This window comes from Gorilla gorilla, chromosome 1, assembly GCF_029281585.2.
Source record: "Gorilla gorilla gorilla isolate KB3781 chromosome 1, NHGRI_mGorGor1-v2.1_pri, whole genome shotgun sequence".
Lineage (NCBI taxonomy): Eukaryota > Metazoa > Chordata > Mammalia > Primates > Hominidae > Gorilla > Gorilla gorilla.
The window spans coordinates 185,137,752-185,161,295 of record NC_073224.2 but is presented as its reverse complement, the minus strand read 5'-3'; the positions used below and the strand labels follow the sequence as shown (position 1 = coordinate 185,161,295).

General features: G+C 45.9%; 1 protein-coding gene across 2 annotated transcripts in view; it reads left to right on the top strand.

Moving 5' to 3' along the window:
• The window catches only part of CIMAP2 (ciliary microtubule associated protein 2), a 36,191-nt gene that overhangs the window by 4,137 nt on the left and 8,510 nt on the right, over nucleotides 1–23,544 (top strand). For both annotated transcript variants that reach the window (XM_063698353.1, XM_055349801.2), the window contains exons 5-9: nucleotides 1,703–1,840; nucleotides 1,955–2,098; nucleotides 3,736–3,897; nucleotides 4,839–4,964; nucleotides 6,916–7,049. In XM_063698353.1, coding sequence (XP_063554423.1) covers nucleotides 1,703–1,840; nucleotides 1,955–2,098; nucleotides 3,736–3,897; nucleotides 4,839–4,964; nucleotides 6,916–7,049 — 704 coding nt within the window. The remainder of the gene's footprint in view (nucleotides 1–1,702; nucleotides 1,841–1,954; nucleotides 2,099–3,735; nucleotides 3,898–4,838; nucleotides 4,965–6,915; nucleotides 7,050–23,544) is intronic.

Below are 23,544 nucleotides of genomic sequence, written 5' to 3'. Positions count from 1 at the left end.
CAGCGCTGGGCTTGCCTCTGGGCTCCAGGGGCAGGGCCATTCTCACCCTTGGTATAACCCTCATCTTCGAAGTCTCCCAGGTCCTGTGGTGCTCACTGCCAACCCACCCCGGTGCCTTCCACAGAGCCTGGCAAACAGTAGAGGCTCAGAAAGGTTATGGATTTTGGAGTTGAAACTCTCATGCTGTCTCTTTCTGGCGGTGGGACCTCAGACATGCAGTTTGCCTCTCTGAGACTCAGTTTCCCCATCTGTTAATTGTGGATGGTGCTGACTTGGTCTCCCCCAGTCACTGCCAGGACCAAGATGTTAAGGCTGGTGAAGCACCTAACACACCATGCAGGGATCCAGCTATCCTTGGGGGCTTTCTCCAGAATGTCTGTGGGAACCCTGGAAGGAGACATGTAGTTCCATTTCTCTGGGAGCGAACAAATCTGATGCCCTTAGTGGCCTGACTCCCCATGCAGAGGTCCCTGCCCTCCCCGCCCCATCCTGCTTCCCCAGGGCTGGGTTCCAGGCTCAGAGGTAGGACATGGCCTAGCCATCTATGGAGCAGCAGTGACCCCGCGTGGCTAAAAGGTGCAGAGCAGCAGAAAACGTCCTGCCAGGTCTCTGCCCAATGTGGACTGCACTTTTCACTCTGCCTACAAAATCACGCTTCTGACCCTGGCAGCCCAGGTCCCAGATGGTCATTCCAACCAGTTGCTAACCTTTCCTCCTGCCCCCCAAGGTATTCAGCCACCCCACCCTGACTTATCATGTGTCAGTGTCCACTCTGTGCCAGACACCGTTGCCTGTGAGCCTCCACTACTGCTCGCACCTTCACTTCCAAGTTCAGCCTCTTCTCCAGGGCCCTACTGGCCCGTCCATGCTCTGTCTCACTGCCTCTTCCCTGCATCCCACACTCTGACATGGTGGGCTCCTCGCTGCTCCCCAAGCACGTGCCATTCCGCCCAACCTCCTTCCCTTGCTTGCAGACATTATTTAACTTCATCGTCATTACCTGGAAGACAGTATTCCTATCCCATGGTACCAGTATGGACCATGAGACACAGAAGGCCTGAGGTCACTCAGCTAGGAGGCAGCAGAGCCAGGATCTGAACCCAGAAAAGCAGTCCCTCCCTGTCACAGCACTGTTCACAGCACATTGAGAAAGCCCTCATGTCACGCAGGGCCGTGGTGCAGGGGTGTAAAGGTTGGAATTGCCAAATCCACCAAAGCAGGCCACTGTCTCAGGTGGCAGCAGGAGGAAGGCTTCATTCCCAGGAGAGATGACATGTGAGCTGGCTTTGCAGGAGCAGTAGAATTGTCCAAGGCAAAGAGGGCAGGAAGGGCATTCCGGGTGGTGGTTACAGCATGAGCCAATGAGGGAAGAAGGTTGGGCAGAATGGCATGTGCTTGAGGAGCAGCAAGAAGCCCGCTATGTTGGCCAAAGTGTGCAATGTAAGGAGGGGGCAGTGAGATATAACTTGCACAGGCCAATCCAAGTTCAGCTGGGGAAGAGGCTGAACTTGGAGATGAAGGTGTGAGCAGTGGTGGACGCTCACGGGCAACAATGTTGTGTGTCAGAGGGCAGGTAGCAAGCGGACACCCTGAAAATCCCATTCCCTTCTTGGGGATGGCAATCTCAGGTGTCTGTTCCTCAGGCACACTCAGCACAAGGAGTGGTTCTGACGGCCTCCATGCCCCCACCGCCGCCCCACAGAACTACTATCCAGGCCCTGGAAATTATGGGGAGAAGGGTAACCCATACACCAAGCTGGAGGAGAATGCCTGGAACCGGTCTCATTCTGAGGGCCTCATGTGCAGGATGAGCAACAAGCCGCACCCCCGGCCTCATCAGGTACCCCCTCGGCTGGCCAGGCCTTGCCTGCCTTCCCGTCCTGCAGGGGCACTCCCAGGGCAGAGGGGGAAGCTGAGCTCTCCTGCAGGCCTCATCACCTCTGCTGTGCTCTAGGGGAGTGGTCTGGGACCCGGCACCTACTTCTTCAAAAGCGACCTTGAGACATATGTGGCACGATCCGTCGGCACCCGCGGCCCCTATGACACTTTCTCTGGTGATCGGAGCAAGCCACTGCCTTATGGGCACTACTCCACGCAGGTGTGTACCCAGGGGTTGAAGGGTGTTAGTCCATGCCCCAGCAGGATGACAGGCCTCACTAGTCAGCACCAGGAACACCAGCCTGTGTGCCAGGCTCTGCACCGGGCCTTTCGCACACCCCCTCACTTCACCCTCACAGCCAGGGCTGGATCCGGTTTCCCGTGTTAGGTAGGGAAAATTGAGGCTGGCCACATGGCTGGAAGGAGCAGAGCTGGGATTTGAACCCAAGGATGTCTGTCTGACTTCACTGCCAACTCTCTCTTCTGCACTGGCATGAAGTGCCCAGGAGGTGAAGATGGCCCACAGTGCCAGGGGAGCTTGGCCATGAGGAACCTTGATGGCAGAAGGTGGGAGCATCCTCCTATTTTGGAAACAGCAGGCATTATAGACCAAGCTGGCTGGGTTAGGGCCAGCGCTGTTAACAAAGCAGAGAACAGGAGGCCCAGGAGGGGAACTTGAGGTAGAATTTTATCTTGATATCTCACAGCTTGCTGCGCTTTGCTTGCTTTGTGCTCATAGCCACTGGAATTAAGTTTTGTCTAATTGCCTGTTTATCTTGTCTCCATTATGCATTCTCGCAGTGGGTATGATTAAGCCAGGTAGTAGGTGAGGTACAGGGGAAAGCAGCCCTTGCAGAACTTACATTCTAGTGGGGAAAGAAACTCAGTCATCAATGAATAAGAAAAAAATTATCGAGTGTGAGCAGGCAATGAGTGCTACGGCAGCGCTCAGGAGTGCTTAGGAGGGTGGTGGTTAACGTAGAAGGACCTCAGGACCAGCTGGCAGGTAGCCACTGAGCTAAGGCCTTCCACCTGGCTGCTCCCTGGAGCCCCCCAGACCTCCCCATGACCAGCTATGGCAGGGGTCAAGGGACCCTCCTCAGGCACTGTGGCCAGTGCCCATTCTGGCTGGCCAGCGCCCAGGCCACGCTGTTTGCTTTTGTTTGTAAGACTTTTTTTTTTTTTTTTTAGATCAGTTTCAGGTTCACAGCAAAATTGAGTGGAAAGTACGAGGAGTTCCCATATACCCACTGCCCTCTCCACACCATGCACAGCCTCCCCCACCACCAACATCCCACAGCAGCCTGGTCTGTTTGCTGCAGTTGAAGAACTGATACATCATTATCACCACAAGTCTGTGGCGTACCTTAGGGTTCACTCAGGTGGTGTACATCCTGTGGGTTTGGCCAAATGCGTGACATGCAGCCACCATTTTAGTATCATTCAGAATAGTTTCACTGCCACCCAAATCCTCTGTGCTCCTCCAGTCACTCTGGTTTTAAATATTTAAGACATCGTTTCTGCTTAGAATAGTGCCAGACTCAATACATGTCCAACAAATGAAAGAAAGAAGAAATGGATGAAAAGGAGCTGGGCAGTAGGGTGTGGCAGGTGCATGGTGCAAGAGACTAACCCTGCCCCGACCCACTGGTTGGGGAAAGACTGTCTGTTTCCACCACACAGGGGGGCCTGTCAGGCTGGTCAGGGGGGCCTTGAGGCTGGCCTGGCCTCCGGGATGTCTGCACAGCAGGATAGTAAGTGATGCCCCATTGCTTTTCTCTGGTTGCGGGGGAGGGTTGAGGAAGGAGCTCTTGATTTTCCTGGCATAGCAGATTCCTTTTTCTCTCTTTTTCTTAGAAAAAAAAGCCCAGGGAACTGATGAATTTCAAGAGCTTCGTAGAAGAACTTAACTCACATCACAATAAGAAGCATGGGGTTTTTTCTAAACTTCCCCGAAACCCGAGAACCCCTACAGAGAGGATTTACTGGGCCAACCTTAGCCAGTGCCCCCGCACACTGGTGAGTTCGCTCCTATGGTCGGCCTTCCTCTCTCGGAGGGCAGCTCTCCTTCCGGGGCTGGGCATGGGGTAGGGTGACTAATTTCATAGGGAATAGCTCAGTCTTGGGATCAGACTGACTTGGTTTCCAATCCTGGTCTTGAACATTGGGACACTTTAGGTGAGACTTTGTTTGGGCGTCGGTTTACACCCCTGTCCTATGAAGATGGTGAAGTGGCTGTGGGAATTAGATGAGGCCCTGTACTCGGAGCCTACAGCATGGTGCCTTGTACCCAGGAAGCGCCCAGCCAGTGCCGACCTTCCCCCTGCGCCTCCCTCCTCTGGCCTCAGAGCGTTGGAGGATGGGCAGGGGAGACTGGAGCAGGGCAGAGTGCAGTCTACCCACTGGGGCCTGCCCACTTGCTCTGCCCAAGGGAGTGGTGCACTCTGCCCTAGTGTCAAAGCAGGCCCTCTGGGGGTCTGAGCAGACCCCCAAAGCAGGGTCTGCCCCTGCTAGGCACTTTCCAGCCTTCCTGAGATAGGGATTATCATCTGCATTTCACTAAAGGAAACTGAAGCCCAGATCTGGAAAGGGATTTACCAAGTTTCTCCAGCAAGGGTGAGAAGGGGCTGGGATTGGAACCCAGCTCATCTGGCTCCAAGTCTGGTGTGTTCTCCTTCCTCAGAAATGGGGTCTTCAGCTGTCTGGGCCCCACCAGACAATGAAGGCCCTTGGACACCTGAAAAGAGGCATCAGGCTGTGATGGGTGTTTGTTAGAGTGGGTGGCATGGGTCATGAGGGCCCCTTTGCTGGGAGGTAGCTGGGTACCTCCACCATCCTTGGCTCAAGACCCAGCGCTGCTGGATGGGTGGAGTCAGCTGGCCAGAGCCCTCACCTGCCCTGGGCCCAGGCCGACACTGCCAGAGCCTCTCCAGATTTCAGCCTTCCTTCCTTACTCGTAGGCCACATCTGGCCCCAGTTTCTGGCTTCCACAAGAGAAGAAATGCAAACCCGTCAACCAGCCCCCATTCCTGTTGACCTCCAAGGGGTCAGGTGCAAAGGCCTGCCAGATGATTATGGGAAGCTGGGTAAGTGGGTCTGGGGTGAGGGATACATGGGAACTCTCTCCTGCCTCTACAGCCAACACCAAAGCCTCTTTGTCCCCAGGTAACCGATGCTTTGAGTGAGCCATATGCCTCCCCTTTCTTTTCCCCAAGGGACCTGAGGTCCACTGCCACTGACTTATTTTCCTAAGGCATTGGTTCTCAAACTTGAACTGGTATTAGCATCACTTGCAGGACTTGTTAAAACACAGATGGCTGGGCCCCATGCCAGAGCTTCTGATACAGTAGGCCTGGGTTGGGACATGGGAGTTTGCATTTCCAACAAGTTCAGGTGATGGCGATGATGTTATTCCAGGGACCACACTTTGAGAACCAATTAGCTAAGAAACATCACACCGCAGCCATGCCATTCTCTTATTTTCCCAGAGAAATGCTCCTTCCATTCTCTGTGTTTGTCTTGGGCCTCAGGGGCAGCTGGTGAAGCTGGTGCATTTCCCGTCCCTCGCTGAGCAAGACCCCCTTCTGGCCCCTTCCCTTTCCCACTCTCTTCCTTCTCTCCAGAGGCAGCCATCCCCAAGTGTGCGATGTAATCTTCAGTTAGTGTTCTTGTAAACCAGCTAAATTCTTGGCCTTGGGCTTTGACCTCATTCTGTTTCTTACTCCACCCCTTTTCAGTTTGTAATGCACCTTTTATTGGAGTCTAATAATCATAGAGAAAGGCACTGAGTCCTAAGTGCACAGCTCCATGAATTGTCACATAATGGCCATAACTATCCCCCAGAGCATTTAACAGCTCTCATTTCCAGCTCCCCAAGAGCCCCTGCCATTCCCACCCCCACCCCAATTTGATAGCCTGTTGTCCTGACTTCCAGTAGCACAGGTCAGCTGCCTCACCTCCTTACCTCCCCACACGGTGGCAAGGTCCTCAGCCTGCCCAGACCCCAGTGACTGATTCTTGTGAGGACCAGCTGGTTGTCCCCGAATCCTTCCTTTTTTTTACCTCTAGCCTGCACTCCCTGCAGGGGAGAAAGTCTTTACCTGAGAGTCCCCAAATGAAATGTTTAGACCAGAGCCAGATGACCCTACTGCTACCACAGAGCCAGCCACTGTGAAGTGGGAAGGGCTGATGTGAGGTCTGGGTTCTGGTGGCTCAGCTGGCCGCACCCCACAGGGCGGGAGAGCCCCTCTGCTGGCACCCCCAAAACCTGGGCTCCTCATGAAACAGGCTTCTCCCTTGTGGGAGGCAACTTCTGTTTAGCATGGGACCAGCTTCTGGGTCCTAACATCTCCCCAGCCCACCCCTCAGGACTGCTTCTCTGCAGATGGCTGGGTTCTTGTCCTGCCTTTATTCTGCCCTTGCCGGGTTACCTTGGGCAAGTTGCATCTCCTTTCCCAACCTCTATGTTGGTGCCTCTAGGATCTGTGACCCCGATATCTGGGTGGGATGCTGTATTCCCCTCCTAGGGCTGCAACAAACTAGGTGGCTTAAAGCAACAGAAATATTCTCTGACAGTTCTGGAGGCGAGAAGTCTGAAATCAAGGCGTCTGCAGGTCCGTGCTCCCTCTGAAACCTGTTGAGAAGAATCTGTCCTTGCCTCTTTGTAGCTTCTGCTGGTGGCCAGCAATCCTTGATGTTCCTTGGCTTGTAGTCGTCACTCCAGTCTGTCTCCTGGCATGGCTGTCTTCCTGTGTATCTCTTCTTAAGAGGACACCAGTCACATTGGAAGAAAGGCCCACCTTACTGCAGTATGACTTAATCTTAACTAATTATGTCTGTAGCAACCTTTTTTCCAAATAAGGTCACATTCTGAGGTACTGGGGTTGCTCGGGGTTGGGACCTCAACATATCTTTTTGAGAGACACAATTCAGTTCATAACAGATGGAGTAGGGAAGCATCCAAGGGGAGGAGAGGAAGCCGAGACACAGTCTCCAAGCCAGGCTTGCTAATGTCCTGCCATCCTCTCCCTGTTGCAGAACCCAGTAGGTGTGGGCCGCTACCTCAACACCTGGCTGATGGAGACAAAGGACAGGCGGCAGCGATATCGATCCCTATTCCTGAGTGGATCCAAACGCTACCTCTCAGACCTTGCCCGGGATATGCTCATGCAGTGAGTGCAGCTGGAGCTGCAGGCGAAGGGGCGAGGGCAGTTGGGGGGGGGTCTTACTCTGGGGTGGGCTGGTGGTTCCCCATGTTTGGTTCCCATGGGAACACAGCTTCTGCCCCTAATGCCAGCCAAACAGCAGAGGCAGTGGAGGGACGTTCATGTTCAGATCCTGGCTCTGCCACTTACTGTACGTGTGAGGTGGGGCATGCCGCGTAACTTCGCTGAGCCTCATTTCCTTCAGCTGTCAAAAGAGCAGATGTTTGAGGAGACCCAAATGAAATGATCTGTTGAAAACCCTTGGTAAGGAAAAGGTACTCAATCAACCTTAAATCTGCCACCCAGAGCCCATACGGTCCAGTCTCGGCTCTCAGTGGCTTCACCACATGGAATCTGTTTCTTGGTGTTCATAATGGGGTTGGTAAAACTCATTTCAGAAGGTTGCAAAGCCTAAGAGGGAAAGGTACATTAAATACTGTGGCAAACTATACAACAGCTTGTAAATGTTAGCTGCTGCCATATTTTATTGACCTAAGAGGCCATCAATTGTAATATAGTAACAATTTCAGAAATGTTACAATGTTGACAAACATGCACTTTATAATCCAGTATTTTTTTTTTGAAATTATGGTGAGGACATGAGGACCAGATTCTGAGGACCAGATTTCTCAGGAGAAATCAGCTTTTAAATGTAATTTTAAAGAATATTTTATTTTTTATCAAAGTAGTGCTGTGTCTTCCTCCTTCTCAACTTACCCCCTTGTTCTGGTGGGTTCCTGAGAAAGGGCTGAGGAAGGTAAGATTTTTGATAGAATGTATGCCTGAAAATGTTTCTTATTTTTCCTTTCTGCACATCTGATCAATAGTTTGGTTGGAAATAAAATTCTAGGTTGGATATAATTTTCCCTCTGAATTTTGAAGGCCTTTCGTAGCCTCCTAGCTTCAAATATGGTTGTTGAGAAGTCTTATGCCTTTCTGGTTTTCTGTGCTGTGTATGTGACCTGCATTTCCTTCCTGGAAGCTTTCAGGATCTTCTCTTTGTACTTCCTGTTCTGATGCATCTTGGCATGGGTCTGTTTCATCCTTTGTGCTGGGTACATAGTGGCTTCCCTCCATCTGGAGACTCAGCACCTTCTATTCTGAGAGAATCTTCTGAGTTTTGTCTTTGACGATTTCCTCTCCTCTGTGTTCTGTCTGCTGCCTTTCAGATATCTCTTTTAGATGAATGTTAGATGCCCTGGTTTGGCACTCTATTTTTCTTTTTTTTTTTCTCTCTCTCTCTTCTTTCTTATTTTCCATCTTACCTTTCTGTTCTACTTTCTGGTAAAATTTTCTTGTCCTTATCTACCCTACTATTATTTTAAAAATTTTGGCTATCATATTTTTTAGTTTCCAAGAGTTCTTTTGTTGTGGATTGCTCTTTTCTTTCTTCTTTTAATAGCACCCAGTTCTGTGTCATGTGTGCAGTGTGCAATATGTTCTTTTTTTTTCTTTTAAGATGAAGTCTCACTCTGACGCCCAGCCTGGAGCACAGTGATGCAATCTTGGCTCACTGCAACCTCTGCCTCCCAGGCACAAGCGATCCTCCTGCCTCACCCTCCCAGGTAGCTGGGATTACAGGCATGCACCATCACACCCGGCTAATTTTTGTATTTTTTGTAGAGGCCAGGTTTTGTCATGTTGCCCAGGCTGGTCTTGAACTCCTGAGCTCAAGCAATCTGCCTGTCTCAGCCTCCCAAAGTGCTGGGATTACAGGTGTGAGCCACTGCGGCTGGCTGTAGTATGTTCTTTTATCTAAGGATGTTAATTAAGTTTTCCTGAAGTTCTTTTGCCCCCTGTGTTGTCTCCAGTTCTTCCAAGTTCCTTTTTTTCTTTTGCTTGTTTGTTCATACTGAAGAGGAAAGCATTAAATAATACTGTGAGTCTGGGTGGGGCCTGTCAGTCACTGTGAGTGATTGGCAGGGGATCTGGTCTTTCTGTTGAGACCCTCAAATGCCAGTGTCTCTAGGTGTTTTCTGTGGGACTATTCAGCTTCTCTAGAAAACAATCCTCTGTCCTGGGTGGGGATAAGTGTGGTTGTTGGCGATCAGAGGAAGGAGACTGGGCTGTCTCATTCAGCGTATGGACTGCCTCCTACCCCCTCTCTTCTCATTGTGGGACCTGTCTGCCTACATTCCACTGTGCACCTCCTCCTAGCCCCCTGGAATCTATCCACAAACCAAACCTCCAGTCTACTGCTGGCTGGGTGAGGAGTCAGCAGGAGGTCATGTCTAGATGGGATCTCATTCTGTTACCCGGGTAGGAGTGTAGTGGCACAATCATAGCTCACGGCAGCCTAGAACTCCTGAGCCAAAGCAATCCTCACCTTGGTCTCCCATGTAGCTGCAACTATAGGTGCCTGCCACCATGACTGGCTACTTTTTAATTTTTATTTTTGTAGAGACAGAGTTTCACTATGTTGCCAAGTCTTGTCTTCAACTCTTGGGCTCAGGCTGTCCTACCACTGTGGCCTCCCAAAGTGCTGGGATTATAGACATGAGCCACTGTGCCCGGCCTCACCTGTTTTTGAAGATACCTGTGTGTCCCATTCCTAGAACTTTCTGAGGTTTTGTGGCAGGAGGTGGCAAGTGTCTCCCCAGCTTTCCCTACCCTCCCTCCCTCCCTCCCTTCCTTCCTTTTCTTCTCTTTTCTTTTATTCTTTTTCTTTTTCTTTCTTTCTCTTTCTTTCTTTCCTTCCTTCCTTCCTTTCTTTCTCTCTCTCTTTCTTCCTTTCTTCTTTCCCTTCCTTCCTTTCTTCCTTTCTTCTTTCCCTTCCTTCCTTTCCTTTCTTCTCTCCCTCCCCACCATATTTCTTTTCTTTCTTTCCTTCCTTTCTTTCTGTTTTCTTTCTTTCTTTCTCTTTCTTTTTCTCTCTCTTTCTTCTTTCTTTCTCCCTCTCTTTTCCTTCTTTCCTTCCTTCCTTCATTCCTTCCTTCCTTCTTCCCTCCCTCCCTATCTCTCTTCCTTCCTTCCCTCCTTCTTTCTTTCTTTCTCTTTCTCTCTCTCTCTCCCTTTCTCTCTCTCTCTCTCTCTCTCTCCCCCTTTCTTTCTTTCTCTCCCTCTCTCCCTTTCTTTCTCTCTCTCTCTCTCCCTTTCTCCCTTTCTTTCTTTCCTTCTCTCTCTGTCTCTCTCTCTCCCTTTCTCTCTCCCTTTCTTTCCTTCTCTCTCTCTCTCTCCCTTTCTTTCCTTCTCTCTCTGTCTCTGTCTCTCTCTCCCTTTCTCTCTCTCTCTCTCTCTCTCCTCTCTCTCCTCTCCTCTCCCTTCCTTCCTTCTTTTCTTTTCTGCTTTCTTTCTCTCTCTTCTTTTCTTTTCCTTTTTTACAATGCAGTGGTATGAACATGGCTCACTGCAGCCTCGACTTCTCAGGCTCAAGCGATTCCCCAACCTCACTCTCCCTAGTAGCTGGAACTGCAGGTGTGCACCAGCGCACCTGGCTAATTGAAAAAGTTTTTTTTTTTTTTGTAGAGACAGGGTCTCACTATGTTGCTAGGGCTGGTCTCAAACTCCTGGCTTCAAGTGGTCCTCCCACCTCGGCCTCCCAAAGTGCTGGGATTACAGATGTGAGCCACTACGCCTGGCCTATTTTTAGTTTTTTAAAGAAACTTCCATACTGTTTCCCATAATGGCTGTTCTAATTTGCATTCCCACCAAAAGCATGTAAGAGCTCCCTTTTCTCCACATCCTTGCCAGCATTTGTTACTTTTTGTCTTTTCGATAGTAGCCATCTTAACTGGGGTGAGATGATATCCCTCAACTGGGGTTTTGATTTGCATTTCCCTGATGATTTGTGATGTCAAGCATTTTTTCATTTATCTGTTGAGCGTCTGTATGCTTTCTTTTGAGAAATGCCTACTCATGTCCTTTGTCCACTTTTTTTGTTTGTTTGTTTGAGATGGAGTTTCGCTCTGTCACCCAGGCTGAAGTGCAGTGGTGTGATCTTGGCTCACTGCAACCTCCACCTCCTGGGTTCAAGCGATTCTCTTGCCTCTGCCTCCTGAGTAGCTGGGATTACAGGTATACACCACCACCCCCGGCTAATTTTTGTATTTTTAGTAGAGACGGGGTTTCACCATGTTGGCCAGGCTGGTCTTGAACTCCTGACCTCAGGTGATCCGCCCACCTTGGCCTCCCAAAGTGCTAAGATTATAGGCATGAGCCACTGCACCCAGCCTGCCCACTTTTTAAATGGGATTATTATTATTGCTGTTGAGTTCCTTGAATATTCTGGATGTAAATTTCTTGTCTGATGAATAGTTTGCAAACATTTTCTCCTATTCTACACGTTGTCGCTTCACTCTATTGATTGTTTCTTTTGCTGTGCAAAAGCTTTTTAGTTTAATATAGTCCCATTTGTGTATTTTTGTTTTTGTGGCTTGTGCTTTTGAAGTTTTAGTCATAAAGTTGTTGCCTAGATCAGTGTCCTAAAGTTTTTCCCTTATGTTTTATTCTAGTAGTTTTATAATTTTGGGTCTGCCATTTAAGTCTTTAATCAATTTTGAGTTGATTTTTATATATAGTGAGGGGTCTACTTTCATTCTTATGGATATTCAGTTTTTCTAACACAATTTATTGAATGGTGTTAGAATAATACCATTCTATGTAAGGTCATTTTAACAATATTAATTCTTCCAGTTCATGAACATTGGATATCTTTCCATTTGTTTGTGTCCTCTTCAATTTCTTTCATCAGTGTTTTGCAGTTTCCATTATAGAGGTCTTTCACCTCCTTGGTAAATTTATTCCTAGGTATATTTTTTGGCAGCTATTGTAAATGGGATTGTTTTCTTGTTTTCTTGTTTTCTTGATTTCTTTTTCAGCTAGTTACTGGTGTATAGAAATGCTACTAATTATTGTATGTTAATTTTGTATTCTGACAACTTTACTGAATTCACTTCTCAGTTCTAAGAGTTTTGGTGGAGTCTTTAGGTTTTTATCTATATAAGATCATGTTGTCTGCAAGGAGGGACAATTTATAACTTCCTCATTTCTAATTTAGGTGCCTCTTATTTCTTTCTTTTGTCTGACTGCTCTGGCTAGGACTTCCAGTACTGTGTTAAATAGGAGTGGTGATAGTGGGCATCCTTGTCTTGTTCCACTCTTATTTAACATAGTACTAGAAGTCCTACATGTTTATTGATTTTATGTTTTCAAAAAACCAACCTTTCATTTTGCTGATCCTTTGTATTGTTTTTTCCTTTTCAGTCTCTATTTTGTTTAGTTCTGCTCTAATCTTTATTTCTTTCCTCCAACTAATTTTGGGTTTGATTTGTTCTTGCTTTTCTAGTTCCCTGAGGTGCATTGTTACGTTGTTTATTTGAAATCTTTCTACTTTTTTGATGTAGGCATTTATTACTATATTCTTCTTCCCTCTTAGCACTGCTTTTGCTGTATGTTGTGTTTCCATGGCTCATGATTCTCCCACCTCAGCCTCCTGAGTAGCTGGAACTACAGGTGCACATCACCATGCCCAAGTAATTTTTTTGTATTTTTAGTAAAGACAGGATTTCATCATGTTTCCCAGGCTGATCTTGAACTCCTGGGCTCAAGTGATCCATCCACTTCAGCCTCTCAAAGTGCTGGGATTCCAGGCATGAGACACTATGCCTGGCCTCTTTCTTAATTTATTCCTTGACCAAGTGGTCTTTCAGGAACATGTTGTTTAATTCCCATTTATTCGTACAATTTCCAAAGTTCCTCTTGTTATTGATTTTTTAGTTTTATTTTATTGTGGTCTGAGGAGATACTTGGTATGATTTTGATTTTTAAAAATTTGTTGTGACTTGTTTCATGGCCTAACATATGGTCTATCCTGGAGAATGTTCCATGTATTGATGAGAAGAATGTGTATTCTGTAGCTGTTGGATGAAATGTTCTGCAAATGCCTGTTAGGTCCATTTGGTCTATAGTGTAGATTAAGTCTCATATTTTTTGGTTGATTTTCTGTTGGATAATCTTTCCAATGCTGAAAGTGGGGTCTTGTCTACAACTATTATTGTATTGAAGTCTATCTCTTTCTTTAGCTCTAATATTATTTGCCTTAGGTGTCTAAGTGCTCTGGTGTTGAGTACATATATATTTACTATTGTTATATTCTTTTGATAAATTGATCACTTTATCATTATCTAATGACCTTCTTTGTCTCTTTTTATGTTTTTTTTTTTACTTAAGGTCTGTTTTGCCTGATATAAGTATAGCTACTCCTGCACTATTTTGGTTTCCATTTTTGTGGAATATTTTTTTCCATCCCTCCACTTCCAATCTATGTGTGTCTTATCAGGTGAAGTGAATTTCTTATAGGCAGCAGATAGTTGTCTTCTAGACAGCAGCCAGTCTATATCTTTTAATTGGGAAATTTAAAACACTTACATTCAAAGTTGTTATTGATAGTTGAGAACTTACTCCTGTCATTTTGTTGTTTTCTGATTGTTTTATATATCTTTTGTTCCTTTCTTCCTCTTTTATTGTTTACTTTTACAATTTGGTGGGTTTTTGTAGGGATAACGTTAGACTACTTTCTCTTTCTCATTTGTGTATTTGCCCTACCAGGGAGTTTAATACTTTTGTATGTTTTCATGATTGTAGATGTTGTTCTTTCCCTTCTAGATGTGGGACTCTCTCAAGCATTTCTTGTAGGACCAGTCTAGTGGTGAATAATTCCCTGTTTTTGCTTGTGCTGCAAATAATTTATTTCTCCTTAATTTTTGAATGATAGCTTTGCTGGGTGTAGTATTTGTGGTTGGCAGTTTTTTTGTTTGTTTGTTTGTTTTTTCCTTTCAGCACTTTGAATAATCATCCTATGCTCTCCTGGCTTGTAAGGTTTCTGCTGTTTTGGACTTTTTTTTTAAGACAAGATCTTGCTCTGTCACTCAGGCTGGAGTGTAGTCATGCAATCATGGCTCAGTGCAGCCTCAACCTTCCAGGCTCAAGCAATCCTCCCACCTCAGCCTCCCAAGTAGCTGGGAGCATAGGCATGTGCCACTATGCCTAGATATATATTTTTTTACTTTTTGTTTTTTGTAGAGATGGGGTCTGTGTTGCCTAGGCAGGTCTTGAACTTCTGAGCTTAAGCAATCCTCCTGCCTCGGCCTCCCAGAGTGCTGCGATTACAGGTGTGAGCAACCATGCCTGACCTGTCTTTGACTTTTGACAGTTTGACTGTAATGTAACTTGGAGAAGGCCCTTTTAATTGTATCTATTTGGGGTTCTGTGAGCTTCCTGTATCTAGGTGTCTATATCTTTTGCAAGACTTGGGATGTTTTCAGCTATTATTTCATTAAATAGGTTTTCTAATCTCTTTTCCTTCTGGAACTCTCAAAATTATAATATTTTATTCCATTGTGGTGTTCTGTCACATATACTTTCTTAATCTTGTAAATTTTTTTCTTCTTTTTTCTGTCTGACTAGATTATTTCAAGATGCCTGTCTTCAAGTTCAAAAATTCTTTCTTCTGCTTGATGTAGTGTATTGTTGAAGTTCTTGATTGTATTTTTAATTTCCTATATTGAACTGTTCAGTTCTAGGATTTCTGTTTGGTTCCTTTTTAGTGATATCTTTTTGTTGAATCTCATTCAGATCATCAATTGTTTTCCTGACTTCTTTGTATTTTTTATCTGTTTTCTCTTGTATCTCATTGATTTTCTTTAATATCATTATTTTGAATTATTTTTCAGGCATTTCATAGATTTCCTTTTGTTTGGGATCTGTTACTGGAGAAATATTGTATTCCTTGGAGGTATGATGTTTCCTTGCTTGTTCATGTTTCTTGTGTCCCTGTGTTCATATGTGTGCATCTAGTATAACAGTCACTTTTTCCAATTTTACGATTGTCTTTCATAGGGAATTACTCTTTTTTTTTTTTTTGAGATGGAGTCTTGCTCTGTCACCCAGGCTGGAGTGCGGTGGCCCCGATCTTGGCTCACTGCAAGCTCCGCCTCCAGGGTTCACGCCATTCTCCTGCCTCAGCCTCCTGAGTAGCTGAGACTACAGGCACCTGACACCACGCCCAGCTAATTTTTTCTATTTTTTAGTAGAGACGGGGTTTCACCATGTTAGCCAGGGTGGTCTTGATCTCCTGACCTCGTGATCCTCCCGCCTTGGCCTCCCAAAGTGCTGGGATTACAGGTGTGAGCCACCATGCCCAGTGGGAATGACTTTTACCTGTAGATGCATATATAGTGTTGGTTGGGTATGGTACTTTGGCTTTGATTCTGGGTGGATGCAGTAATGTAGTTTCTGTATGATTTCTTCAGCTATGATCAGCATCAGTGGTGTCTTTGGGTTTCTTAGTGGCTTAGGCTGTGGTTGTTAGGAGAGGCTATGGCAAGGCTTTGCTGGGGGTGGGGGTGCCAGGTGGGCTAGTCCTCAGGGACCAGTGGTGGCACAGTGGGCTGGGTATGTCAGTCCTTGGGCCCCTAGTTAACATATGTGAGTGCTGGCAGAGGCAGGTCTGGGCGGGCTGGTCCTCAGGCCTCCAGGTGATGTGTTTGGGTGCTGGTGTTGGCAGTGGTGGGCTGAGCCAGTAGGTCCTTGGGCCCCTGGGTGATATGCATGGCATCGGTGGTGACAGTAGTTGCAATGGGCCAAACTTCTACTCTAGCCCCTGAGTAGTGCATGTGGGTGCCAGCAGTGGCAGTGGTGAGCAAGAGGGGCCAGTCCCAGGCTCCTGGGTGGTGTGTGAGTGGGTGCCAGCAGTGGTGATGGCAGGCTGAGTAGGCAGGTCCCTGGGCCCCCGGGAGATGCATGCATGGGCAGTGGGTAGGTGCACTAGTCTACCCCAAGGTCCCTGGACAACATGCACAAGCCCTGGTGGCAGTGGCTACAGGTAGCGTGGGCCTAAGGGCTCCCTGACAGTGTACATGGGCCCTGGCAGTGGCAAGTGGGGCGGGTGGATTCTTAGGCCCCAAGATGGCACGTTTGGGCACCAGAGTTCAGGTAGGGTGGGCCTGTCCTCAGGCCCTGGAACAGTGTGCAGGTGTGCAGCAGCTCTGCCACTGGAAGAGGTAGTGTTGCTGTTAGTGGCAGTGGCTCCAGGCAGCTAGCTCTCAGGCTCTGGGGAGCACAAACTTCAGCTTTCTTTGCCCTAGGTCAGCTTATTTAGTACACTGCCCTGCCCATTCCCCAGGGCGTAGGACACTGCATGGGCTAGAATGCTAGGGACCTGGCCGCACTGCTGGGTCCAGCTGGGATTGGAACACTGCAGCTGTCTGAGTGGACATGAGGGGATGTCAGCAGGGCCCCAGGGATTTGGAGATACAGGATCTGTAGGGCTCCAGGACAAGATGTAGACTGGTGGGGACTGCGCTCTCAAAATGGTGCTGTGCTGCAGCTGCTTGGGTATCAGGGGATCAGTGGGACCCAGTGCAAACTCCCTCTTGGGAACAATGCTGTCACATGGACCCCCAGAAGTCCCCTGTATTAGTCTCAGGGCCTGCAAGGCCTGAGGGCTCTCCTGTGGGTAGGATTGCAGGAGCCTGTGGGGGGAATGTGGAACACAGGGGATCTCTTGCTCACCCTTTCTCCACACTGGGGACTTTTTCCTGGCTCTGAGCTGATCCTGGCCAGGCCAGCTGCTTCGCTTCCTTCTCCTTCCGTGCCTCAGAAGTTCTGTGCTGAATTCCAGTGTTCTCTCATTTGCTACATTCAATGTGTGGTTATCTACTCGCTGTTTTGGTCCTTCTGTGTGGAGGAGGCAAGTGCTTCGCACCTCTAGTCAGCCATCTTGAAGCCCCCCTCCTATTGGTCTATTTTTAAAAAATTCCTTTATACTTTTAGTGGGTTGCAGGAGGAAGTAGAGATAAATGCATGTATTCATCTGCCTTGTTGAATGGTAAATCATATGAAATGAAACAATTTTTGGGTGCAAAAGCATTTTCTTCCCCTTTCTAGTTAAGGTAGTTAGCCTTATTTTAGGGATGTTAAAACCAGGACCAGAGAGAGGAAAAGAGGGGGACAGCTTGCCTAAAGCCACACAGCTGGTGAGTGACAGAGCTGGCACTAGAATCTGGTCCTTCCCCTTCTTGGGCAATATCCTTTACACATATTAACACCCATTTGAGGATTTGGGGGTGCTAGGGCAAGTACCATGCCCAGACTCCTGCAGGGCCACTCCTCTCAGCTGCTCTTTTGCGAAGTCCAGTCTATATGCTGTTTGCTTAGCAAAAGACTCTAAGGAAGGGAAGGGTGCCCCATCCCCGCAGGACTCTCCCCCTGGACACCTGTGTTCTCCCCCTGGACATCTGTCTTTCTCTTGTGTTCAGCATTCTCCTTCACCACTGTTAACACATCCAACACTCAGGCTGGTGAGAATTATAGGATTTCTAACCCCGGCTTAGAATTCCATGTCTGCCACTTAGCTGTGTGACCTGGGGCAAGTTGCTCGGAGAAGATTTCCCTCATCTGAAAAATGAGGGTAAACTAATAATCACCCTCAGAGTCCATTATGAGGACTGAATGAATGACACAGGTGAATGTACACTGCCCCTATCGATGCTGTTTTGGAGGCATGTTGGACACACTAGCTTCCTTTTCCCTTAGCAGCTGCTCCTGCCTTGGCAGAATTCTGTTTTACTTATTTATATAAGGAAAAATTTCTTTACAGAGGCTTAAAATGCACGACATCCAGAAAGAGAAACTACAATTACTTAAAACACCCTCTGTTGCCAAAGACCCAAGCAAAAGCCTCTAGTAAGATAGAGATTTTTATATAGAGACTGGGGGAGAAATAGCAGGTCCTTTGAGGCTTGAGGAGGATGAGGGCTTTGAAAGAGAAGGCCAAAAACATTGAGTAACTAGAGGTTTCTCAATGAAGTCAAGAACAAGATAGGGATGCTTGTGTCACTGGCATTATTTAACATTGTTTTGGAGGTTGTAGCAAAAGCAATAAGACAGGAAAAATAAATAAGAAATATAAAATATTGGTAAGGAAGAGCAACATTATTACAACTGATAATGATATGTGTGTTTACTAAAAAATTCCAAGAGAGTTAATTTTAAAACTGTAGAGCTAGGAAGGCAAAAACAGGCAACAAAGTGTATAAATGAATATTTTCGTCTTATACTGCAGCCATAACAAATGGAAAATTAATTGAGGCAAAAAAAGGATTCCATTTTTTTTTTTAGACAGGGTCTTGCTCTGCCATCCAGGGCGGGGGTGCCACCCAGGGCTGCAGTGGCGTGATCATGGCTCATTGTAGCGTCCACCTCCCAGGCTCAATAGACCATCCTGTCTCAGCTTCCTGAGTAGCTGGGACTACAGCCATGTGCCACCACACCTGGCCAATTTTTCTTTTTTGGAGAGAGATGGGGTGTCACTGTGTTGCCCAGGCTGGTCTCAAACTCCTGGGCTCAAGTGATCCTCCTGCCTTGGCCTCCCAGAGTGTTGGGATTACAGGTGAGCCACTGCACCCGGCCAAGATCCCATTCTTTTCTTTCTTTTTTTTTTTTTTTATTTTCGAGGGCTCTTTTTGCTAAGACCCCATTCTTATTAGCAACACAAATGATAAAACACATTTGGGATAAACTTAATACGGTGTATTTAAGGCATAAATGAAGAAAAATAGAAATCTTTATTAATGGATGTTAAAGAATGCCTGAATAACTGGATGAAAAGACATGATATTGGAAAAATATTAAATCTTCCCAGTGATGTACACATCTTAAGTCAAATCCTAGAGAGGTTGATGGGGCCAGAGGGGGCAACTGGATAAATTGATTATAAGCTTCATCTGAAAGAATAAGGCACATAGAAATACATTTTAAGATAGAAGAATAATGATCCCACTTTAAAATGCATTGACATATGCGTAGAAAACATAATATGGAGGACTAAGCACCACACTGTTGGCCATGATTACATGCAGAGGGCAGGGTTACCAGATTCTTTCATATTCTACCTTGTTGAAATGTTTGAGTTTTTCAAAATAAGCATATATTGTTTTATAATCAGAAAAATAGTACAAATAGAGGACAAGAGCTCTTGAGATAAGCTACACAGAATACGAGTTCCCCTTTTAGACCCATCTCCAACCAAGAGTTACCCTTTGTCTTCCAGACCTTAGTTTTCCCATCTGTAAAAATGGAAGAATTTATACCCTGGGGGACCTGGTGAGGCCTAACTAAGTCTTATGAATGCTGCCAAACTGAAACCAACCAGCAGGTCCCTGTGGGTGTCAGACTGTTAGGCTGGGGCATGATTCTCTCAGAGGCTCAAGTTCAGCATTGTCCATGAAGCCTTTGCCCTACTTGGGCTCCTGGCTCAGAATTATGATGCCAGGAGGCACAGAAGATCGATCACAGGTGTGAAGGATTTCTTTATGCACTCTTTCACTGACTGATTCATTTGAAAAACCTGCCCTGTGCTTGGTTCTGTCCTGAGCGCTTCTGAGCTGCTGATTGTTTTCAGGTGACCAGAAAAAGTCTGCCATTCCCTCACTGAAAATTTCATTTTTGCATTCATATTTTTTAAAGTTTTTTAATTTTAAGAGTTATTTTTCGTCTTTTGAATGTTCCTTTGATAACAATATGCTCTGGTTTCATGAAGGCAGTGCTTTCTCATCTTTCGAAGATATTAAGACAAATATCTTCAAAAGATTAAAGATTAATATATTCTTTTTGAAGATATTAAGACTATTTGCTTGACATTGTCCCCAATTTTTTTTTCAAATCTCATTTTTCTGTATGTTCATTTTGGCCTCAGTCTTCCATATCAGAGGTTTTTCCTCAAATGTCTGGTGATGCTTGGCTCTGCATACCTGTCCAGCTCTAAATCCTTCTGAAGGCTCTGGGCACTTGTTGATTATGGACTCCACCACACGATGATCAAGCTGGGTGTTTTCACTGGGTGAACTCCCAATGTCACTACTGTTAGAACTTTCCTCTCTGGGGGGTGTAAGCTTGGCTGTACAAGCTCTAGGATCTAAGTGGAAGGGAAAAGGCTACAGTTCTCAATATTTAGTGATTAAAGCTCCATTTAATTCCCTCTTTTCTTTCTTTCTTTCTTTTTATTTATTTATTTTTTTTTTTGAGACAGAGTTTTGCTCTTATTGCCCAGGATGGAGTGCAATGGCGCAATCTCAGCTCACCACAACCTTCGCCTCCTGGGCTCAAGTGATTCTCCTGCCTCAGCCTCCTGAGTAGCTGGGGTTACAGACATGTGCCACCACACCTAGCTAATTTTGTATTTTTAGTAGAGACAGGGTTTCTCCATGTTGGTCAGGCTGGTCTCGAACTCCTGATCTCAGGTGATCTGCCCGCCTTGGCCTCCCAAAGTGCTGGGATTACAGGCATGAGCCACTGCACCTGGCCCAATTCCCTATTTTAAATATGGTACTCATGATTTCAACTATGCCTGGTGCCATCCTGAACAGAGAATCTGTCTCCAGAGAATAAATCTCCGATCTTCTGCCAGGCTAAATGAAGGGCACTCATCTGGCTGCAGACAGTGGGGGAGAGAAACTGATATTATACAGATTATCAAACTGATATTATACAGACCAATCCCTGTTTTCGGTTTCATCTTCATTCCCACTTCTAGGGGTACCTAGTGCTGCCAATTCCTTAGTCTTTTGGAGTCGGGGGATTCTTAGCTTTACCCTTTACTGATTTGGGGTTTAGCTTTCTTAGGTCTACCAGGTTAGTCACCATTCTTCCATCTGCTTTTCAACTTCCAAAATATTTTTTCTTCCTGGTGCTTCTCCTGTTCTTTTTGCCCTTGTGGGTACATGCCTTAACATTTTTATTCCTTTACTTTGTTTTAGTGAGGTTTCAGCGGGGAGAGAGGTTAATATACCCATTCAATCCATGAAAAGTGTGGTGAAATTTCTGGGTTTCAAAGGTAAAATAAAAATCTTGCTAGTATTATATCTAAAATGACACTGAACCTGCAATCTAAATCAAAGACAATCAGGCATATTTCATACTTCTCTTCTGAAACATAAATGACAGAAAACACTGTTTATATAATTCTCAAGGAAAAGAATTGGGACTTTGTAGAGTCCTCTATGTAGTCAACCAGTCATTCATCTGCAAAGCAAATGAGAGATGCACAAATATTGGGATATATATGAAATGCATATTTTTCTGAAAATATTACTGAAGGATATACTCTAGTCAAATGAAAAATGAATTAACATGGAGAGCTTAAGAAAGGGGAAGACGTGGGCACAATGGCTCATTCCTGTAATCGCAGCACTTTGGGAGGCCGAGGCAGGTGGATCACCTGAGGTCAGGAGTTTGAGGCCAGCCTGGCCAACATGGTGAAACCCCATCTCTACTAAAAATGCAAAAATTAGCCAGGTGTGGTGGCGCACACCTGTAATCCCAGCTACTCAGGATGCTGAGGCAGGAGAATCACTTGAATCTGGGAGGTGGAGGGTGCAGTGAGCCAAGATTGCGCCATTGCACTCCAGCCTGGGTGACAAGAGCGAAACTCCATGTCAAAAAAAAAGAAAGGGGAAGACATGCATGTAAAAATACATCTGGCTATGATATATCAGATAAATGTAACCAACAACGAAAAGGAAGAGTAGTAATACAAACACTAATCAAAATAGAATTCAAGGCAAAAATGGTAAGTGGAACAAAGATGAGTATTTAATCATGGTAAACAATAAAAAAATCCATGAAGAAATTATAATAACCATGAACTTTTTTTTTGACACAGGGTTAGGCTAGAGGCTGGAGTGCAGTGGCACAATCACAGCTCGCCGCAGCCTTGACCTCCCAGCCTCGAGCAATCCTCCCACCTCAGCCTTCCAAGTAGCTGGGACTACAGGCATGTGCCACCACGCCCAGCTAATTTTTGCGTTTTTTGTAGATGGGGTTTCACCATGTTGCCCAGGCTGGTCTCAAACTCCTGGGCTCAAGTGATCCACCAACATTGGCCTTCCAAAGTGTTGGAATTACAGTCATGAACCACCATGCCCAGCCTAACTATGAACTTTTACACACCCAAAATAACAGTAACAAAATCCCGTAATAATAATGAGAATTCTTAATAGACCTATCTGAAAATTTGACAGCTAAGGATATATAAATAATTATTTGGAGGATTTGAATAGATATATTTTATTCCACATTATTTTCAGATACTTATAGAACATTTATAAAAATTGATCTCTAAGAAAATCTCATTTAAAATGTTTAAGTTAACACCCTACATAGGAATTTTTAGGTTACTTTTTCTAAACATAATACAACAAAACAAGAAGTTAACACAAAAGGATAACCCCAAAACCAAGTACTTGGAAAGTAGAAAGCACTCTTCTAAATAGCTCTTGGGTCTAAGGGAAAATCAAGTTTAGAGTTACAGACTATTTAGACATTAATTATAATGAAAACTATAGATCAAAACCTGTGTAATATGGTCAAAGCACCCATTAGAGGAAAATTCATGGCTTTAGTTGTTTTAATATCAAACAAAAAAGATTGAAACCAAAAGAAGCAATCATTCAACTCTGTAAGTTTAAACAAAAAAAAATCAAAATAAATAAAAATAAAGCTGGAGTAAAGAATCAATAAAAATGGGCTGGATGCAGTGGCTTACACCTATAGTCCCAGAACTTTGGGAGGCCGAGGCAGGAGGATCACTTGAGGTCAGGAGTTAGAGACTAGCCTGGGCAACATAGGGAGACCTGTCTCTACAGAAAATTTAAAAATTAGCTGGGTGTGGTGATGTGCACCTGTAATCCCAGCTACTTGGGAGGCTGAGGTAGGAGGATTGCCTGAGCCTAGGAGGTTGAGGCTGCAGTGAGCCATGGTTGTGCCACCACACTCCAGCCTGTGAAACCTTGTCTCAAAAAAAAATTAATAAAAATGAATGGAGACTGAATGGACGGAGGAGCTCCCATTGGATCCTCAGCTCTTTCATGTTAATGCCTTCTTCTCTAGAGTGGTGGTCAGGCAGGAGCCAGTCTGATTGCGGGTGTAAAATCTAGACATCTGCAGATGACAGAGGTGCTAAAGCAATGTGAAGGGTGACTGTCTGCCCTGTCATCCTCATCTCATGTGTGAATAAATGATGCTTGGAGAGGTGGGGTGAAGGGGATTGCTGAGTCCCGCAGCTGAACAGAGGCAGTGCGGGGACCAGAAACACATGGCTCCGACTCTGACCCTGTGCTTCAGCCTCACCTCCTTGGCCAGGTTGGGAGGAGGTCCTTGGTGGCAAAACACAACACGTTCTCAACCAGTGCGCTGCCTTTGATCCAGGCGAGGGAGTGCATGTGTGAGAGTTGTAAAGTCTCCTTCTGGAATGTGTGGCTACAGCTAATCTTTCTCACCCCTCATCCCTAAGCTGCCTTCTTCCCTGCTTCTTCATGCAAACTAGTGTTCTGGGCTTCCAGCCTGGAAGCCTGGGATTTAACTCATGTGTGGGAAAGGCAGCCTTTTGTTTTCCATTCTGTAGAGCTGTGTATACACTAGGTGCTTCATAAATGTGGCTGACTGATGAGTGGGCCAGGTTTTTCAT